The 21,422-nt window shown below is 34.2% G+C and overlaps 1 protein-coding gene across 1 annotated transcript in view; it reads right to left on the reverse strand.

Annotated features, from left to right (window-relative positions):
- Atg8a (GABA type A receptor-associated protein autophagy-related 8a) overlaps positions 1 to 20,514 on the reverse strand; it is a 40,599-nt gene extending 20,085 nt beyond the window's left edge. The window contains exon 1 of the mRNA XM_090412571.1: positions 20,229 to 20,514. Coding sequence (XP_090268697.1) covers positions 20,229 to 20,318 — 90 coding nt within the window. The 5' untranslated portion in view covers positions 20,319 to 20,514. The remainder of the gene's footprint in view (positions 1 to 20,228) is intronic.
- Positions 20,515 to 21,422: the final 908 nt, after the last annotated feature.

Consider the following 21,422-nt stretch of genomic DNA (forward strand, 5'->3'; position numbering starts at 1 on the left):
ATGTGATAAAGGAGTGCATTTGTCCTTAGGTGAACGGATAAGAGTTGCTAATTTTACATAAGGTTTAAATACTGTGCGTAACTTGGTGTTTGTTAAGCAACCTAGATATCTTTTCAGATGTGCCTTTAATGTATGGGATGGTGATGGTTTTATTGTAGTCTTCTGTGGTAGATAGAGGGGATTTATGGGTAGCATTTAGTATGTTATCTATTTTATGGGGATTATAACCATTGGTTAAGAAGGTTTGACGTAGGTGAGAAAGTTCAGCAGTGAGAGCAATGTCATTGGAACAGATTGCTCTAGCTCTATGGGTTAGTGTTTTTAAGATACCATATTGTTGAGAATGGTGATGGTATGATTGTTTGTGTAAGTATCTCCCTGTATGTGTGGGTTTTCTATAAACCAAAAATGATAAGGAACCTTCTGGAAGACATGTGATCAGTGTGTCCAGGAAGAGCAGGCAGTCTAGTTCCATTGTAAAGTGGATTTTAGGGTGCTGGCTATTTAGATGCACTAAAAACGTATTCAATGTGTCTGGGCCATGTGGCCAAATAGCAAACACATCGTCAACATAGCGTAGCCAGAGACTAGGTTTGAGAGTGGCTGTGTTGATAGCTAATATTTCCAGATGGTCTATGTAGAAGTTGGCTAAGGGGGGAGAAAGGGGTGAACCCATAGCTGTCCCATCTAAATGTTTGTATATTTTCCCTTTCCATGTAAAATAACCTGCCTGTACTGTGAATTTAAATAGCTGAAATATATCTGGGGGAAATTGTGAATTTAGTAAGTGTTTCAATCTGTGGTACATTAGTGAATAATGAGGTGATATCAAAACTCACCATTAGGTCTGAACTATTTAAGGTGTGGTTTTCTAAAATACTTTTGAGGTGGGTAATATTTTTAACAAAAGAGAGAGAATTGTTTCTGTAAGTGGTTAGTAATTTTGCTAAATGTTTAGCTAGTTTATATGTAGGACTGTTTATACTATCTACAATAGGATGCAAAGGTGTACCTTGTTTGTGTATTTTAGGAGCACCATATATTCTGTGCTTTAACGTGCAAGGGTTTGAGTTTTTTGATAATTTCTTTAGGCCAGGAAGTGATTTTGTTCAGTAACTTGCACACCTTATTCTTTTGTGAGTTGGAGCTGGATATAATACCAGCGAAATATTAGCTTTTAAGTTAATAAATAGTTATTTTCTTAATCATCTGTGTTCTTATCATACCGTGAAACCTATTACAACATGTCTGACAAACACATAAGCCTATCCACGTGTTTTTAGGTTCATTGTAAAAGACCACCACCCTGGTTACTGTAGGCTTCAAGTGCCTTGAAAAATTCCATGTTTGGTCTCTAAAGCAGGATTTCCAGACAATGTGAAAAACACATAAAAGCAATTAAATAAATAAAATAATAAAAAAAAAATCCGTAGCCCAGCCACTGTATAAGCTTAAGTTTATAAATAAATCATCCGTAGATGGAATCCACATAAAAAAAAGAAAAAAAATTGATAATATTGGAGTCTTCACAGATAAGATTAATTTGGAGGAAAATTGTTGATAGGAAGTTCGTAATGATGTAACTTTTTCATGTTGTACTATCATACTATCTAAATCTGAACATATTCTAAAGGTTAAATGTATGCAGAAATTATATATATTTTTGTATACAAGTAATAAAATGGTATGCCGCCATGTTATTAAAATATTTAGGGCAGTGGTACACTCAGGATTTAATCTTGGAGTGGGCCGAGCACTCAAGATTTAACCTGGGGGGGGGGGGGGGTGAGTAGATGATTTGCGAATACACACTACGCATTGCATACGACCTATGACTGAGCATCTGCAGTGATCGCTAATTCATAAATAGTAACAACATAAATAAAAAAAAATGAATTTTAATTAGGAAAAGATTTTTGGAAAATTTTCTAGTGTTTTTTCCTTTTCTTTAGGGGTGCCTATGCACAGCTGGAAATATTCACAGTGCATATGTATAAACCATGCAATATTCAATGGTGTTTGTTCAACCTCTTTTACCAAGCTTTCCCAAACACAATAATTATTATTATTTGACACCTCCAGGGAGTCCAAGGACTCATCGAGGGACAACATAGAAAATGCCTTCAAAAAATCTCAGCAACAACAACAAAGTATACCCAAAGCACAGTGGACCATGCCTCTTAGTGAAGCAAGTTAAGTGTCTACATTACAACTTTGGCAACCTGTTCTGCAGTGTATGCAAATATACTCAAATGACTGAACACCTCTTACTTCTGTCTTGAAGCATATCAATTATAACTAAAAAGTGAAAAGTAAGCTACAAATTCCAATCTTCATGTGAAGTCCTCCAGTTTAATCTAATATGAGCAAAACACAGGATCTATATTTTCCTGAACAAATCAAATGCCACCTTTGGAAGGAAGGAAAAAGTAAACAATATTTCCCTCCCCTTTTGTTTTGTCTGCTAATCTGTAAGTGGGAAAAACTCCTGCAAAGCTTCTATATGCAAGAAGACTAGCTGTGAAGATACTTCACATGAAAATACTGTTTCCTTATGCTTGTGTAAAAGATTGACAAGAATTTCTTGTCAAGTATAATATACTTCAGAACTAAGCAAAAAAAAAAACTTTCTACACTTTCTTTTTTGAATAAAAGAAAAGGATGCCTTTGCAACTTGATATTGTGAAAACTCTATGTGGCTTAAAAATATCCAAGCGCTTTACATCGATTTTTACACAGGTCAAGTTCCATGAGAACTGTAAATAACCTTATTTGTGTCTCTGTATATTTTGTGCTAGATATTATTATAAATAACCCTTTGTAAATTAACTGTATATACTCCTTTAACAAGAAATATTTTAGAGTTAAAAACAAAGGCAATGTTTTGCTGCCGGAACGTTGTGTAATAGCTTTCTACGAGGGCATAAAAAAAGGTTATGGCTTTTGTGTATGAGAAAGTGCTTACAAGCTCTGTGCATAAACACCTACAAAATCAGTATAAAGGTTCAAACAACTTTCCACTGGCCGGCAACTTACAATCAAAAGGGTGCACAGACGAGAACAAAGAGAAGGTTGAACTTAAAAGAAGATGAAAGAGTGAATACACAAGGGAATGAAAGGGTAGCAAAATCCAAGGTCAATGTAGCAGCTTAAAAGAGGAGACATTGAGGGAAAAGGTCACAGGTCACTCAGTTTTGTTCGTGGGAGAAGGTTGGTCGTAGGTAGCCAGAGGACCACTGAAAGAGGAGAGGCTGTAATCAATGGTAGTCGCTGGATAAGCATGCTTTCACCCAGTTTTCTGTTCCAGCTCTCGGTTCGTATATATCCCGTCGATTCTAGGTCAAGGGTCCTGTTCCTGCCAACAGATACCCAAAGAAATTAGATGTGTTGATTAAGCAGTGAAAGAAGAAGTCCCAGACTTCCAGCCGCAAAAGTGCCCCGTCGATGTCGTTAAAAGGTGCCTGTAAGTGAAAAGAAATATCGGAATGAAATAGATGGTAACGATCTCAAGGATTTGCCGACATGGACTAGATGATTTAATACAAAGTAAGGTCTTCTATATATGATTAACTAAAGGCAAGAATTGTAGCAAAGATTGCTCTAGCATATTTGTTTGTTAGCATTGTTTAGGAATGTAGTCAGTTAGCTATATATTGAGAATTCACCTGTTTAATTGTGAAATAAGATAGCATTTATTGTTACCTATTATTTAACTTGCCTGTTGTATAGCATAGTAGGTCATTCTAATATATGAATTGAGTGTAGGCACAATTAATACCATAGTCTGTGTATGTAGTGAAAGATTATTGAACTAGGTTGAATAAGTTAAGATCCAAGCTATAGTTAATGAGAAGTATAGAGTCAGAAATATTTTGTGTGCTTAGTATTAACCTTTTATGTAACTTAAATAGTATGAATAAATTGTTTTCTTTGTCAAATAATTTGCCTGATTCCTGCATACCAATGCACTGCTCATAAAAATCGACCCTATGTGACTTAAGGGGATAGTTTATCACGACTGTAGAATAGTGTTTTACGTTTCTTGGTAGAGTGTTGAGAGTTAGAAGTATTTCCATGCTTAGTGAAGTGTTTTCTTCTTTTGGAAGGATACTTAAATCTTATCTGCGATTTAAGTTGAAACTGGTCACTACCCAGACCAGTTTCAACCTTTTCTGAGGTCTCATCAGTGAGTAGGTAGACCTAATTAATACCAAGTTTGTAGCGAACAGAACTTGCATCCCTTTTATGAGAATTGCCAAGAAGGTGTCCTAATAAATTACTAATTATATGAAGAGCCAAAGGCTTCAATTCGGCGACATGAACTTATTTAAGTTAAGGGATATTATAGGTCACTACCCGGTCTGGGTAGTGGCCTTCTCTCATAATGTTGAACAATAATACAGCTCCTAGGAGCTAAGTTCGTATTATGGGTAAATATCAATAATAGTGATCGGAGCTTGCTCCACCCTTTCTATGAGTTGCCTCAGCTTGCACTACCTAAGGGATCAGGTGCTGCACTATCCAGGTATTTGCTTACGCTTGGAATCACAGAACTTTATATAGTTTCTATATTCGGCTAAGAAACAATATGGGATATAATATCCCTTAACTTAAATTACAAAATTAATTTAGTTAATTATTTTTTAAATATAAGCAAAATTTAATTACAATTAAGGAACACATGAACGTTGAGTATTAGTTAATAAAACTTCCCAAAATTAAGAAGTTTTGAGCAATCACTTTTATTCAGATTGTGAATGTGTGCTTTACAGCTTTCTTTGTAGTCTTTCCAGAAGAAAGTAACTTTTGTGCAACATTTTGGTTTTGTTCCATTGAATCCTGTGTTTTATAGATAAATTGCATAAAGAAGATGTGCCGTTAAGACCTATTGTGAACTGCATAGGATGTCCTATGTACAAAGTCTCAAAAATACTCATCTAATTTTCTTTCTACATTTACTGAAAATTCTGCTTCCTTCATAAAAAAATTTAATATATTTTAAGAATAAAATTTCAAGATTATCTCCTCACGACCCAGAGATCTTCTACTAAGTTTTGATGTAATCTCACTGTTTACAAATATCCCTCTGTAAGAGGGATATTTGTAAACAGTGATATTGTAATCTTATTCGACTTGGTCATTAATGTAGGATACTTTAGATGCCAGAAAAAACTGTATAAACAAATAGAGGAAACAGCTATGGGATAAATCGGATATATGTTGATGATATGTTTGCTGTATGGAACTCCTCCTTGTCCAATTTTCATGAATTTCTTGAAAATATTAATTCAATAAACCCAAGAATTAAATTTACCCTGGAAGTAGAAAATTGTCTTCCTTTTCTGGATGTTCTCATTCTACGTCAACTAAAATGGTAGCTTACAGTTCTCAGTGTATAGAAAACCAAATCATACTGGTTAATACATTGATTCTAACTCTCATCATCACCCTTATCAGAAATATGGTGTAATCAAATCTTTGACAGAACTCATGAAATTTGTTGTACAGATTCTCTTCTAAACAAAGAACTGTTTAATTCTTTGTTTAGAAGATCCTTTCCTTCATGATGTAACTGTTTATTATCAAGCTACCTTTATTGCTACGGTTATAATGAAAAAAAAAACTATCAAAAAGATAATCAATACCCTCCTCAAGAAGAAATTACCAGAATTTGTATTCCATATGTTAAGGGACTTAACATATGGAATAGCCAGATTACTTTAGGAGATTAACGTAGAAATCACTTTCCATTCAGTTCACAAACTTATTACATTCCTTATCTCACCAAAAGACAAAAACCAGAACAAAGGCAATTGTCTAAACCTTTCTCAATTTTGGGAAGTTATATTAACTAATACTCACCATTCATGTGGTCCTTAATTGTAATTTATTTTGAATAAATTATTAAACTATTAACAAACAGAGCTATTTTCCTGCAGCCTACAGTGCACATAATATCACGTGCTTTCAACTAAATTGTTCTTTTCAGAGTTTTCCTATAACTGTATTGACAATGGCTAAAAAACAGCCAAAAATTTTACAAATAAAAATATTAAACGTGATTCTGGTATTAATATTTTATGATGAAAGCCAATGAAATTTTAGCATTAGAAATGAAATGGGATTAAAAATTATTGGCTATTTTTACAGGAATAGTATGTGATGGGTACAGAATTTAGAGAGGATAGAAAGAGTGAGAAGTATTGCAAATAATTACTATGGAATAAATCCAAACGAAGAGTGATCCCAAATGATGGTGGTGGTATTACAAGTCAGACAGGCAGTGAATTCAAAGCTGCTTGGTTTGAGGTAGAGGTTAAGGACAAAATACACCATTGTATGCTGCTATAGTGCTAAGTTATCTAAAGAGACAACTGCATAAAAAGCGGTACGAATAGAAGTAACTGAAATCACCCATCGATTATGGGTGAATTCAACTATGAAAAGGGAGGAGGAGAAAGAACACAGATGGGGGGGGGGATAGAATTAATGAGGGATAACTACCTTAAGTGGCATGTGATAGAAAGGACTCATGATGCATGAATATTGCATCTAGTAATGGCATCTGAGAATCTGTATTTAAAATGATGTAGCTGTTTTACCTCTAACTGGAAAGATAATACAATTTTAACTTGGTAGGTAGCAAATCATGTGTGAGCTTTGATTAAAAAAAAAAAAGTGGAAATGGAACTACAGCAATCTCTCGATTAATGCGTCCCTGATTAGTGCGACTCTAAAATTCGATTAGTGCCTATATACATCTTAAAAATAAATGTTAAAGATTTTAAAAATTTTCGATCCATACATTTTTTATGGCTCACCATTTTAAAATATTGTTCACAGGATGAAATGATTTTGTTACCGATTTGAAACATTTTACAAAGTTATTTTTTAATGGCATACTACACTATTTCCATGTACACTATGTTCCAAATTTACGACCGAAATTTATGTCATCTGCTTTACATAACATTTTGTTGATCATATCTCATGGAATTGTTTTCCTTACTTTTTTATTTTAAAATATTTTCCTTACCTTTAATCATGAGTAAAAGAATTAGTGAGCAAAAAAATAGAAGTGAAAATGATTCGAAAAGTAATCTGATTGGAAGAAAAAATTGAAATAATAAAGAAAAATGAACAAGGCGAGTCCATAGCAAAGATAGGACAAGAACACAAAAATGGGTGAATCAATTGTTGAATACAAAGAGAAAGGTAAGGCTGCTTCAAGTTCATCATGCATGCATTCGAAATCAAAGTATTATAATGATTGAATTAGAGAGACTTTGATTCATATAAATAGAAGATTGTAACTAAAAACAGATCCTGCTAAAAACTGCCCTTATTGAATCCAAAATCATCGTCTCTTTGCAACCCAGAAAGAAAGGGCTATCGATGATGGAAAAGAAGAAGAATTCCTCGTTAGTGCTGGGTGATTTAAGCGTTTCAAAAAGAGAAATAGCTTACATAATGTTCTAATCACAGGTGAAGCTGCAATTGCAGATAAGGGGATATCCAGAAATTTTGAAGAAAATTGTGTAAGAAGGGGACTATTGTGATCAACAAATATTTAATGTCGATGAAACTGGCCTTTTTTTGGAAGCGAATGCCTTCTAAGACTTTTCTAACCAAATTAGAGAAATCTCAGCCTGGTTATAAAGTCGCAAAGTCGAATGAGATTACTGCTAGCCGTTTGGAAGCACCTTCTTCTACATTGTGCAAATGATTTTAAAGGCTTTTCAAATGAATCTAAGTTAGTAAAATCTCATTCTGAGAAGCTGAGTGATTCCGACCTGCTAAATTTAGATGGAAGATCCTGAAGAATATTTAAATCACTGACAAGCCCAAAAGGTTTCACAGAAACAATTTGAAAATAGTTTTCGTACAATCAAAGTTTTTAAGCAGCAATGCTTAGAGATTGACCCTGGTGAAGAGAGAACCAGTAAAATTTGCAGAAGAGGCAATAGGGCCATACTGTCAGTTGTATGAAAAAAAGAAACAGAATGCCTGCCAAACTATGTTAGCTCAATTCTCTGTTAAGAAGCAGAATAATAAATTTATATTCTGAATATATTTTATTGTCTTTCAGCTTCATGGTTTTCCTTTAACCTGAGACATATCCTAATTCTTTTATAAAAAAACTTAAGGGTCAAAAAAAAAATCTGAGGAACAAATTATACATTTTCCCATAGGTTATTATATTCAATTAGTGCATTTTCGATTAATGTGCCTGTTTTAAAGAACGCATTAATCGAGGGATTGCTGTATAAGGCAGGTGATTATGTTACTGAAAAAGAAGCTTCAAACAGCAGTAGCATTGGATGAAACACTGCATGGGAAGTGGTTCTGAAGGACGCTATTATCCAACTACATCAATGGTTTGGATAATAAACTGCATGGTAGTTAGATACAATATTAAGAGAAAAATGAAAAACATGCCCAGGAACAGTATTAATAAAAAAATGAAAAGCAGGTTAGCAGAGTGACAGAAGTGGTGAGGAAGACAAAATCAGATAAATAGTAGTTAGCCTTACAGGATAAAGGAAAATGAAATCCAAGATAACTTTTTCACTATTAGGCAAGTAAAAATGAAAAATGACAATGGAAGAATAATTTTGGTTAATGCAGAAGACAGGAAAGTGTCAAGATAACTAAGAATTAGATGAGATGTTAGGTAATTACTTTTAGAGTAAGGTACATGTCTGATAGATCCATTAGCTATTTAGATGCTAAGGTCGAACTAGAAGGGATTAAACTATGCAGTAGCTTGATTCAAACACAATAAGGAACTAAAGAGGATAACAACATGTGCTTTGAAGGAATGTAGAAGAGAATTAACTGTCACTTGACCTTTGTTATTCAATTTGCATCTCAACATGAGTACAGTTCCTAATGAGCAGGAGAAAGACAAGATTATACCATTATACATATGGGTAAGCTAAAATAACCCCTAACCAAAAATTAGAAAAACAACAACTCCCCTACAAAAAATCACATTCACTTCAACATCCACACTCAATTCCAATATAAATGATGTGAACCACTGAACCCAGCCTGCCTTTTTGACATCTTTTTTTTTTTTGTTGTTGTTCTCACCTCTGAAAGGTTATTAGTAAACCTATAGTACATTTATACCATGGGTAGGCTATGGGTTTCTTTATGGAATTCTTAGAGTCCCATGAACTGCCAAAAAAACTAATTTAGAAATATTAGAGATGATTGGAGAAGATAGGAATCTGTTGAAAACTATTAAGAAAAGGGAAAACCACCTACCTTGGTCACATACTAAGGCATGAATCCAAAAAACACTTCTAGAAGAAATGATACAAGGAAAAAGAAGAAGAGGAAGACAAAGAACAGACAGGATAGGAAATGTTAACGACTGGACCCTTTTGTCCTATGAAGAATGTAAAAGAGAAGCACAAAACCATACATGGCAGACACTCATGGTAGTCAACTTCCTGAAAGGAGATAACATCTCACGAGAACAAGGCTAAGGATCCCCTCCCCCATTTTTATTAATTTTTTATATATTTTTATAATTTTTTATTTTTACATAGTCCAGAAACTCTACTTTGGAGATGAACATGAAACTCAAGCCACTTCTGGCATCAATCCCATCCCCCATTTTTAGATAATCCACATCTGGACTACTGTGCCCAGATCTCTGGTCACTGGGATTTGAAGAGGATGAATTAATCTTGGAGAGAGCAGAGAGACAACGAAAATGATATCAGGACTTTACAATGCTAGTTATGAGAACAGATTGAGGGGATGCAAACTATAGGTGGGTGGATAGAAAAACAAAGGGAGAGAGGTATTTCCAGGATTGAAAACGGGGAGGGAAGATTTTCATATGGTAGAAAAAAGAGAGGAGGCCATCTCTGGAAGTTGCAAAATGAGGTGGTGAGTAAGAGGATGGAATTCACTGCCTGATAGCATGGTGAATTTGCAGACAGTGAACGAGGTTAAGAAGTGTTGTCTGAGATTGGCTTCTCATGTTGAGTCATATGACTCCATGGAGGTCTGAAATTTTTTTTTTTTTTAAAGCCCAAATACCTAAAACAATAAACTGTTTAAATGAAGCCTCACATTCCTAAGTAGTTAAATTCTCTTCTCCAATTCCACTGACCAAGCTGGCACAATGCCAAGAGATTTGGTGTATGTGAATAAATGATCATTGACTAATTTTATTGTGTCCAATATACACAATAATACACTCTACTTTCAACACCTTTATGTCTTTTTAACCAGTTCTCTTTCCAAATATACCATATGGATGTCAGCTCTGCTTAAAACAGGAAAGAAATTAACAAAAAAGCTTTCACCTAGATACTTTCCTTGGACTGATTAATGCTTTCATTCTTCTGATCCAAACACATGCTCCAATGAATAACTGAAATGAAGGCTTTCAAGTGCACCAAGGTAGTTAAAAACACCCTCTCATCAAATCCAAATCACACTTTGAATAGATAAATGCAGAAAATTGACGTATATTTTAAGAGAGAGGAGATATTATCAGTGGCAATTCTAATGAAGTCACTATGGAAAATGCAAACACCTGGAGAAACTGAATGTCTGAGTAAAAGAGAAGCATGAATTGGTGAAATAGGTCATTAATCAACCTTACTGTTGTTTTTCTGTATCAAGTCAGGTATTTTTAAGAAGTCTTCAGGGATACCACCTCAGATGTCTAAGTATTTGATGTTGGATGAATATATGATTTGTACACAGTTAATAGCTGTTCAGAGGTTGATTTTATTTTCTTATTTTAAATAACATTCCTGTATATGAGAAGCCACATGAGACAGCAAATACATGTCATGTGAAGTCTGGAATCAACAATAAAATAATCTATTGGTATTCTTTTTAAAGAGCTGGTTCAGGTCATAGTCCTTGGGAAATATTTCACAGGGAAGGCTGTTCTGCAGAATTGAGGTAGATGCTAAAAGTAAGAGGTTTTGTAATGATGCAATTCAACTGTTAAAAAAAAAAGATGTTGTGCAGCTGCTGCTCATATTCCTCTAGGTTTAGCAGAAATAGGGGACATAACAGATGCTAGTGTTGAACAGTGCCCATGAAAATATCTATAGAAGAGAGACAATATGAAAACAGACTGTTTATAGACAGTGGTTGAAGAGTCTGTAATAAAGGCAATCAATCAAACTGCTTTCTTTTGAACTGGATCAAGAATTTTTAAACAAGTCATAAGTGTATCATTCCAAATGTGAGAGCAGCATTCCATAGTTGGGCAGATTTAAGTAAGCAACAGAGTAAGGAACAGACAGCAAGCAACTGAACAGGAGAGAAGTAATGTCTTGAGCTAAAAAACATGCATCATCTTTTCTGGAAGCTGAAGATGCTACAAAAAAACAAAGAGCAAAAGTCTTCCTGAGAAAATAGATCTGGTTTTGAGCATTATCAAAAAGTCAGTGGAAAAGAACTAAGATCTTCTTTGAGAAAAATAGGCAAAACTGTTTGGAAGCACTGAAGATGACTTTATATACTACAAAGGTTTAGTATATAAATAAAATATATATAAGGATTTATATGTATGAGGGTGAGTGAAATGACAGAACCCCAAGGAACACCTATACTGAATGGGAAACTCTGAAGAGAGAGCTTTTTCCACCATAGGGAACATCCCAAGAGAAAACTGGCAATCCAGTTACAAAAGGATGAAGCAAACAATAAGATGACAATTTACTAAGAAACCCTCAATACCAGACCCTATTAAATGCATTGGAAATGTCAAGTGCAACAGCAAGTTACTCCAAACTTTTCCATGCCATGTGTCCAGAGGTGAGATGCAGGCCAGACCTGCTATAGATCTTGAATGGCTTCTATGTTATCTAATCAGTGACTACCATACTGGTAGTCACTGATTAGATGACAGTCCTCCAGATGTCAAAGAAGTTGACTGCTGACCTTCTCCATTATTTTAGCAAACAGTGAAGTAAGACCAATAAGTCAATAACTGAATGGTAAATAGATATTACCTTTTTCTGGAATTGGCTGTATGTGGGCTTACTTCCATGCTATAGAGCATATGGCATCTGAGTATAATATTGTGTACAGAAGATAAAGTTAGGTGTTAGTTCAGAAGCACATCTCTTGAGCAAAACTGGTGGCTTTCCACCAGGATCATAATGGTGTCTAGGTTGTTCAAGATTCTTCTGTTTTTCTTGGGAAGGGGGAGGGTACAGGTGGCTTGTGGTGCAATACTCTAAGTAAAAAAGCTACAAAGGAGAAGAAAGAGGTGGAAGAAAAAAAAAAATTGAGACAAAGAAAATCTGAAACAGTGATAATCAAACTGTTCTGTGAAAATCCAGTTCTAGTAAACACTTCTGGGAGGCAATGCAAAATATTTTAAATAAAATACATGTCATTTTTTTTATTATAATTTTCACAATTTACAGTTTTCATTAATGAAAAATATTTAAATTCTTAAAAATATATATTGCAATAAGATTTTTAGACATCCATACAAACTACACTATCCCAGAATACATTATAGACTAATGTAGGCTGCAATGAATACAAGGGTGGTATATATAGATGGCAACACTATCAGCAAGTTTTTTTTTCTAAGTTGGTACATCTGTCATAAGCATCCATGGATTGTATGGATGCTAAACACCAAAAGAAATTCATTCCAAGTTCATAAAAGTTTATGGGCACTCTTCTCCTTTGTTTTTGACAATTTTTGACAATTAAGAAATGGGCTGCCGAGTTTAAACATGGCCATACCAGCCTTGAAGATGATCCACGTCAAGGATGTCCAAAAAGTGTAACACCACCAGAAATCATTGTTCAAGTGCACAATATGGTATTGGATGACTGGCGAGGCAAAGTGCATGAGGTTGCTGAAACTATAGGCATTTCAAAAGAATTGCAAATGAAAAAGCTTTGTGCAAGATGGGTGCTGCACTTGCTCACAGCAGATCAAAAATGCACTCACATGAAAATCTCTGAGCAGTGCTTGGAGCGTTTTAATAAGAGATTTTACGTGTTGATTTATTACTATGGATGAGACTTGGATTCACCATTACACACCAGAATCTAAACAGCAGTCAAAACAGTGGACAGAAGCTGGGCTGTTCAGTGTCAAATAAGACAAAGTCGGTTCCATCAGCAGGAAAGGTCATGGCATTGGTGTTTTGGGATACTAAAGGAATATTATTCTGATATTTTAACCAGACTAGACAAAAAAATGTGTGAGAAAAGATCCGGCTTGCAGAAAAAAAAATCATCTTTCATCAGGACAACGCACTTGCCCACAAAGGTATTTCGGCAATGGGAAAATCTACACTATGAATTGTTGGAACATCCACCCTATTCTCCAGATTTGGCTCCCTCTGACTTCTATCTCTTCCCAAAACTAAAACTCTTCCTCGCTGGTCAACATTTTTCTTTGAATCAAAAGGTGATTGCAACTGTTGAGAGAGGTATTTTGCAGATCTTACTGAGAACCACTAGAGGTACAGGATAATGGTGCTGGAAAAAAATGTATTAGTCCTAAGGGAGATTATGTTGAAAAATAAAATTAATTTTGAAATTATAAATTCATTTTTTCATTGTTAGGCCGAGAACTTTTCAGACCACCCTCGTAGTTCCATAGAAATAATATTTACAGATGAGGGGGGGGGGGGGCGATTCCACAGGCGTTGAAAGAGCAGTAAAAATATATGCTAAAACAAAAATTTCAATACTCAGAAATATGCAAAAAACAAGCAAAAAAGAAAGAGCATGAGAAATTTCATCTTGTGACATCAGAAAAATAAACAACATAATGGAAACATGAAGGTTCTGAGATCCTTGACATGAGGAAAAAGAATGGCTGCGCTAAAGGAAAAGAATAATAAATTAAAGACAGAAATGGAATAATAAACAGAATTAAAGAAAACGAATATTTCAGCAACAAACACACATATCATCTCGAAGAAAGTAAAAGTAACTGTAAACTGGACATGGCAGATACGAGAGACTAGGTTTAGGCAGTCTTGAAAATGGTTAAGGGAAAGAGTGAAGAGTAATTGGGGAACTCAGAAAGAAACTGCTGAAATTAGGAGTACAAATAGTGGTTGATTACCTGCTTGAAGCAGTAGAGAAAAATCCCAGAAGCATAGATTAGCGTGTTAATAATAGTTATTCAGAAAAAGACTGAAAATAAAATGCAAAACTTAAAGGCTATATTATTAATAATATGTGATATTATATTATACATAACATGCAAACTGCTCACACTTGGGTAAAGAATAAAAATTAACTATTATTTAGATATTGGTCAAGTGTAGGTGAATAACCAATTTAATTGCCAGCTTGTGCTGTCGGCTTCTTCAGGGTACAATCAGGAAAGCAAAGAAACGAAAATTACAAGCTATACGTTAACTGACAATTCTATTTCAATAACAAAATAGTAGTGCTCGTGAAACAATACGTATGTCGCAGATACATGATTTACTTATTGAGATGCATTTTGTAGTTTGCACTGAAGTTCATTTCTTGTGTTTATTGATCGAATTAAAGTCTTCCATATATCTGGTAGGATTAAACCCTGGTTCCTGTTAAGATTATTTGTGGAATGAGCGACTGTAGCAGCTTCTTTGGAGATTCTGGAACGGTAGTTTTCCTCTATATATGGCATAAGACTTATTCCATTCAATAATTTGGTTGGTTGTAGAGAAGTGGGAAGAAAGTCCAGAAATATCTTGTCTGTTGTTTCTAACATAGCCGATGTATTCCTTTTGCCTCACTTCGAAGCTTCTAGACGTCTGACCAATGTAACTTAGACCACAGGAACAAGGGATGTTATAAACTCCTGCATGTTTGTAGGAAGGATTGAAATCTTTTGGTGATCTTAGAAATTTCTGGATAGTTTCAACTGGCTTGAAGGTCACTCTAATATTGTGTGGTTTTAGGAGGCGAGCTAGTTTTTTGGAGATGGTGCCAACGTATGGAATAGTTATAGTAGTTATATACCGGGTGTCATCACGTTGTCTTTGCAGTATATCAAGAGAAGAGAATCTTGTTAACAAGTCCTCTAGGGTAGCCATTTAGGAGTAGATCATTTGATATTTTATTTAATTCTTCTTGTAGATCATTATGGTCTGTGGTGAATTGTATAGCTCTTTTCTTTAGCATATGAATAATGCTGAGTTTTTGAGAGATGTGGTGTGATGAGCTAAAGTTTAGATAACATCCAGTATTTGTTGGTTTTCTATAAACTGAAAAGTTGACACTGTTATTTTCTTTTTTCTTTATTATGATGTCTAGGAATGGTAGTTGTTTGTCCTTTTCAAGATCTAGTGTGAATTTGATAGTATGGTGGAACATATTGATTTTGTTTAGGTAATCTAATAGCTCTTCCTTTTTGTGGTTCCAAATGATAAAGATGTCATCAACAAATCTGAACCATGCCTTAGGTTTTGGATTAATGTAAGATAAGATTTTACTTTCAAGATCTTCCATAAATAAGTCAGCATAAGAGGGTGAGAGGGGAGGCTGCCCATGGCCAATCCAGTTAATTGTTTGTATATTGTTTTCTTCCATATGAAATAGTTAGAAGATAGATAGTGGCTAAACAATGAAGAGACGTCTTGTGGGAATAAATTGTCTAAGATGTTGATAACTTCAACCACTGGAATGTTGGTAAACCGGGAAGTGACATCAAGGCTGGCAAGTATATCATTTTCAGAGAGATTTTTTAATTTTTCTATAGAATGTTGAGAGTTTTTAATATAAGTATCTGAATTATGGATGTGTTGTTGTAGAATTTTAGCTAGATATTTTAACAGTAAATACGTTGGAGAGTTGATTCCATCCACTATTGGGCATAATGGGGAGCCATCCTTATGTACTTTTGGAACGCCGAATAGTCTAGGAGTAGAGGATGCATAGACTTTAACTTTTTAATTAGATCTGTAGGCTAGTTTGTCATCTGACGTAATAATTCATTGATATCGTTATGGTTATTTTAACGTAGCATCCGTATTAAGTACATTATAGACAGACGTATCCGATAAAAGATTGTTGAGTTTGTCTTCATAATGTTTTGTGTTTAAGATGACAGTGCTGTTCCCTTTGTCTGCCTTAAGTATGATGATGTCTTTGTTGTTCTTTAAGTTGAGTAGCGTTCTTTTTTCAAGATCTCCTCACACCAATGTCACCTCCCATGGAAAAAAAGAACGCTACTCAACTTAAAGAAGAACACATCCATAATTCAGATACTTATATTAAAAACTCTCGACATTCTATAGAAAAATTAAAAAACCTCTCTATCTCTCTGAAAATGATATACTTGCCAGCCTTGATGTCACTTCCCGGTTTATCAACATTCCAGTGGTTGAAGTTATCAACATCTTAGACAATTTATTCCCACAAGACGTCTCTTCATTGTTTAGCCACTATCTATCTTCTAACTATTTCGTATGGAAGAAAACAATTTACAAACAATTAACTGGATTGGCCATGGGCAGCCTCCCCTCTCACCCTCTTGTGCTGACTTATTTATGGAAGATCTTGTAAGTAAAATCTTATCTCAAATTAATCCAAAACCTAAGGCATGGTTCAGATTTGTTGATGACATCTTTATCATTTGGAACCACAAAAAGGAAGAGCTATTAGATTACCTAAACAAAATCAATATGTTCCACCATACTATCAAATTCACACTAGATCTTGAAAAGGACAAACAACTACCATTCTTAGCATCATAATAAAGAAAAAAGAAAATAACAGTGTCAACTTTTCAGTTTATAGAAAACTGACAAATATTGGACGTTATCTAAACTTTAGCTCATCACACCACATCTCCCAAAAACTCAGCATTATTCATGTATATTATTTCTGGGAAAACTCCCATGTATAATAATAATAATCAGCATTATTCATATGCTAAACAAAAGAGCTATACAATTCACCACAGACCATAACGATCTACAAGAAGAATTAAATAAAATATCAAACGATCTACTCCTAAATGGCTACCCTAGAGGACTTGTTAACAAGATTCTCTTCTCTGATATACCGCAAAGACAACGTGATGACACCCAGTATATAACTACTATAACTATTCCAAACGTTGGTACCATCTCCAAAAAAAATAGCTCACCTCCTAAAACCACACAATATTAGAATGACCTTCAAGCCAGTTGAAACTATCCAGAAATTTCTAAGATCACCAAAAGATTTCAATCCTTCCTACAAACATGCAGGAGTTTATAACATCCCTTGTTCCTGTGGTCTAAGTTACATTGGTCAGACGTCTAGAAGCTTCGAAGCGAGACAAAAAGAACACATCAGCTATGTTAGAAACAACAGACAAGATATTTCTGGTCTTTCTTCCCACTTCTCTACAACCGACCACATTATTGAATGGAATAAAAGTCTTATGCCATATATAGAGGAAAACTACCGTTCCAGAATCTTCAAAGAAGCTGCTACAGTCGCTTGTTCCACAAATAACCTCAACAGGAACCAGGGTTTAATCCTACCGATATATGGAAGACTTTAATTAGATCAATAAACACACAAGAAATGAACTTCAGTGCAAACTACAAAATGCATCTCAACAAGTAAATCATGTATCCGCGACATGCGTATTGTTTCACATGCACTACTATTTTGTTATTGAAATAAAATTGTCAGTTAACGTATAGCTTGCAATTTTCATTTCTTTGCTTTCCTGATTGTACCCTGAAGAAGCCGACAGCACAAGCTGGCAATTAAATTAGTTATTCACCTACACTTGACCAATACATAAGTTAATTTTCATTAATCTTTGTGGTCAAGAATTAACAATTTCTAATAAGAATATAGTTTCTTGTTATGTATTAATACCTTCTTACCAAAGAAAAAGTTATTACAATGTGATAAATGATATCATAGAATAATACATTAATGTGATTGTATGCAACCAGAGGAAAGAGCAGTAATTTAGCCATATTTATTCATACTTAGCCATACTTAGACAATACTAATAATATGAAACAAATATAATAAACCTCTGCTTGTCCTTTAATCTTTGAAAATGCATTTTATTCTATAACTAAATGTCACTCAAGTACTCTAAAATCACTATTAAAACAAGGTGCTGAAGAAACATTCACGGGAGGGGGAAATAAAAATATATATATATATATATATAAAAAATCATGCTACCTCAAATCTCATAACAACACTGAATGGTTTCCAATAATTAAGAAAATAGAAGGGGTGGGGGTAAAATATTGCCAAACTCTTCACATTTGCCTTTTTATGATCTTGAAGAATCAAAATTTCCTTATTAACCTCTTTTCAATTATATAGTTCTCTTGCAGAAGAAGAAAACTTAGAAATAAAATTAAGGAAAGTAGCTCAATTGGGTTGAACATGAATATAAACAAAACTTATTTACATAATGATAAATTACAAGAAAATATTTATAAGAAAGATCAAGATGAATTATAAAAATTATAAGTGCCTCCATCATGCAAATGACAGAATAATGATATGCTATGCCCATCAACTGAAAAAGACTTCAGTTTGATTTTCCTTTTATATGAGCTTTTTCATCGAAGGTGATTTAGCTGATCTTACATGGAAGCAGCAGGATTTTTTCTCATGGAAACTTGGGTTTTTCATCCTGCATAAGGACAAATTGGCCAGAACACATGCAGTTTACAGAAAAAGGAATACTATTGGTGGCTGACAGAGATGATGTGTCCAGTTGATGGATTAAGTAGTGGAGGAAGTGTTGTGTATAATAGAGTAGAGTGCCCTTCCTCAATGAGTCCTTGAAGGTGTCACATAACAATAAACTTCATGGCTTTTTGGGAAGATTAAGGATACCTTCAGAAGTGATATCCTAATTAATTGAGAAGGAAATTTGTGACCAGTGTATATTACCTGTCATCAAAGATGAGTCTTGACAGACTTTGTTCTTAGGAAGGACCTCCCACGATGAGTCTTTTGACTCCATGGAGGCCTGAATAATAATAATTATTATATGTGCTAATGTTTTTTGTTGATTTTTAAAAAAAAAAACAGTAAAAACCATGAATTTAACTCAAGATGTGGTTCATAAAGTGGGCTACACAAGGAATAGAGAGGAATGTGCATGTAGAGAGGAATGTGCATGGTCTGACACTCAGGAACAAGATATCCTTTCAGCTGATATCAAGAACATGCATATAGGATATTATCCAATACATCAAGCAATCAAGGTCAAGAAGGGCTTGGCATACTGTAAGATACAACAATAACATAAGATGGTTTAAATAAATAACAGAATGGAAGCCCTAGTGTGGCAGTATACAGAGAGGACTGAATACATCAAGGTGAGATTGTAAGGATTGCTGAGTGTGCAATGGAGAAAACTGAAATAATAATCCTGTAATGCAACATTTTGCAGCTCATAGAACTCTCTCTCTCTCTCACACACACACACACAAAATAATAATAACTGACAGCTTGTATGGGTTTGTAGTATAATAAACACTTTAACAAAAAATTTAAAATACTCAATATTCAATCTGAAAAAAAAATTAAAATCAGGGAAAATATTTGGATATCGGTAAATAGACTTTGCCCTCCTACGATGAGTCCTTGGAGGTGTCACATAATAATAATAATATATACTAACATATTATATAATATAATAATATATACAATAACAACTGACAGCTTGTATGGGTTTGTAGTATAATAAACACTTTAACAAAAAATTTTAAATATACTCAATATTCAATCTGAGAAAAAAAAAAAAAAAAAATTAAAACCAGGGAAAATATTTGGATATCGGTAAATACACTTTGCCCTCGTACGATGAGTCCTTGGAGGTGTCATGTAATAATAATAATAATAATATATACTAACGTATTGTATTTTTATGTGTGGTTAAATATACTGAAAATGAAGCAACTTTGAAAACGTAATTGTATCTTATAATAGTGGTTTTGTCGTCAAGAATGAATAAACAAGCAAAAAACTTAAAATGACGAAAGCGTAACGAATTTGCATCGATTATGTAAACATAGAGGATCTCTAAAAAGTTAGTAGTTGTGATACAAATACGCAGTAACTAACCACATCAATTCACCGATCTATTCGTTTTCTACTGACAATTTAAAAATGACAAAAGTAAAATAAAAGTACGAATGCCTACTTTACATACGCATATACTATATTTAGGCACTAACGAAATCAGTCATATTCTAAAGGAATTTTTTTGAACAGGTTTCACTTACAGGAACTCTGTCTGGATACTTCTTTCTGATCTTTTCTCCTTCTGCTCTCCGCTTTTCAAAAGGATGTTCTTCCTTGTACTGGAACTTCATAATTTACTCTAGTTCATCTGCTAGCACAAGACAAAAATAATGATACGGCTAGCCGCTTAATCTGCTTATGGTTCAAAAAATGTTGCTGCTCACTACGTTTCTGACACAAGCTAACCCCCTAAGTTAACAACGAATCTTTAAATGCTATACTAATCACAAATACTGAAACACCACCGGGATGGTAATGGCGGTTGTTTGTAAATAGGTGTAACTTCGAATGCTGTTAAAGGTACAGAAAAAAAAGTTCGAAATATTTGAAATGTATTATTTCTATGGGATATTGTTAATCTTATTACATTTTAAATATAAACCCATATGAAACGTTATAGATGAAGAAAAAAAATTTTTCAGAGAAATTATGCAATATTTTAATATTATATTATTCAAGTGTCGTAGAACATGGCGTATTAATACATCAGAGCTATGCGCAAAAGATCATATGACTCTGAGAGTCTCTGACGTTTAGATAACCGTGTGGTAATCAACAGAAGTGACATTACAAAAATGAATCAAATGATTGTTACTCTTATAGAATTTTACAATTAAAAAAAAAAAACACGTCTAGAACATTTGAATCAAACAACAGTTCATATTAAATCTTTGAATTATTTTAAATATTGCATATTATTTTAAACTTGCATTATTGCATACTCTTATAATTTACATGTACAATTACTAATTATATGAAGAGCCAAAGGCTTCAATTCGGCGACATGAACTTATTTAAGTTAAGGGATATTGCATACTATATTGTTTCTTAGCCGAATAAGAATCTCAAAGGGTTTCATGCCCAATATAGAAACTATATAAAGTTCGGCGATTCCAAGCGTAAGCAAATATCTGGATAGCAGCACCTGACCCATTTGGTAGGGCAAACTGCAGCAACTCATAGAAACGGTGGAGCAAGCTCTGATCACTATTCTTGGTATTTACCCATAATGCGAACTTAGCTCCTAGGAGCTGTATTACTGTTCTATATTTTGAGAGAAGGTCACTACCCAGACCAGTTTCAACCTTATGTATAGTTGAAGCGGGGGTCTAAAAATAAGACGATCCCAAAAGATCTCCAAACTCAGCATTGTGCCACTCAATGACAGGCTCACC

Source organism: Typopeltis vanoorti, chromosome 2, assembly GCF_054136105.1.
Source record: "Typopeltis vanoorti isolate ZY-2024b chromosome 2, IOZ_Tvanoo_1.0, whole genome shotgun sequence".
NCBI lineage: Eukaryota > Metazoa > Arthropoda > Arachnida > Uropygi > Thelyphonidae > Typopeltis > Typopeltis vanoorti.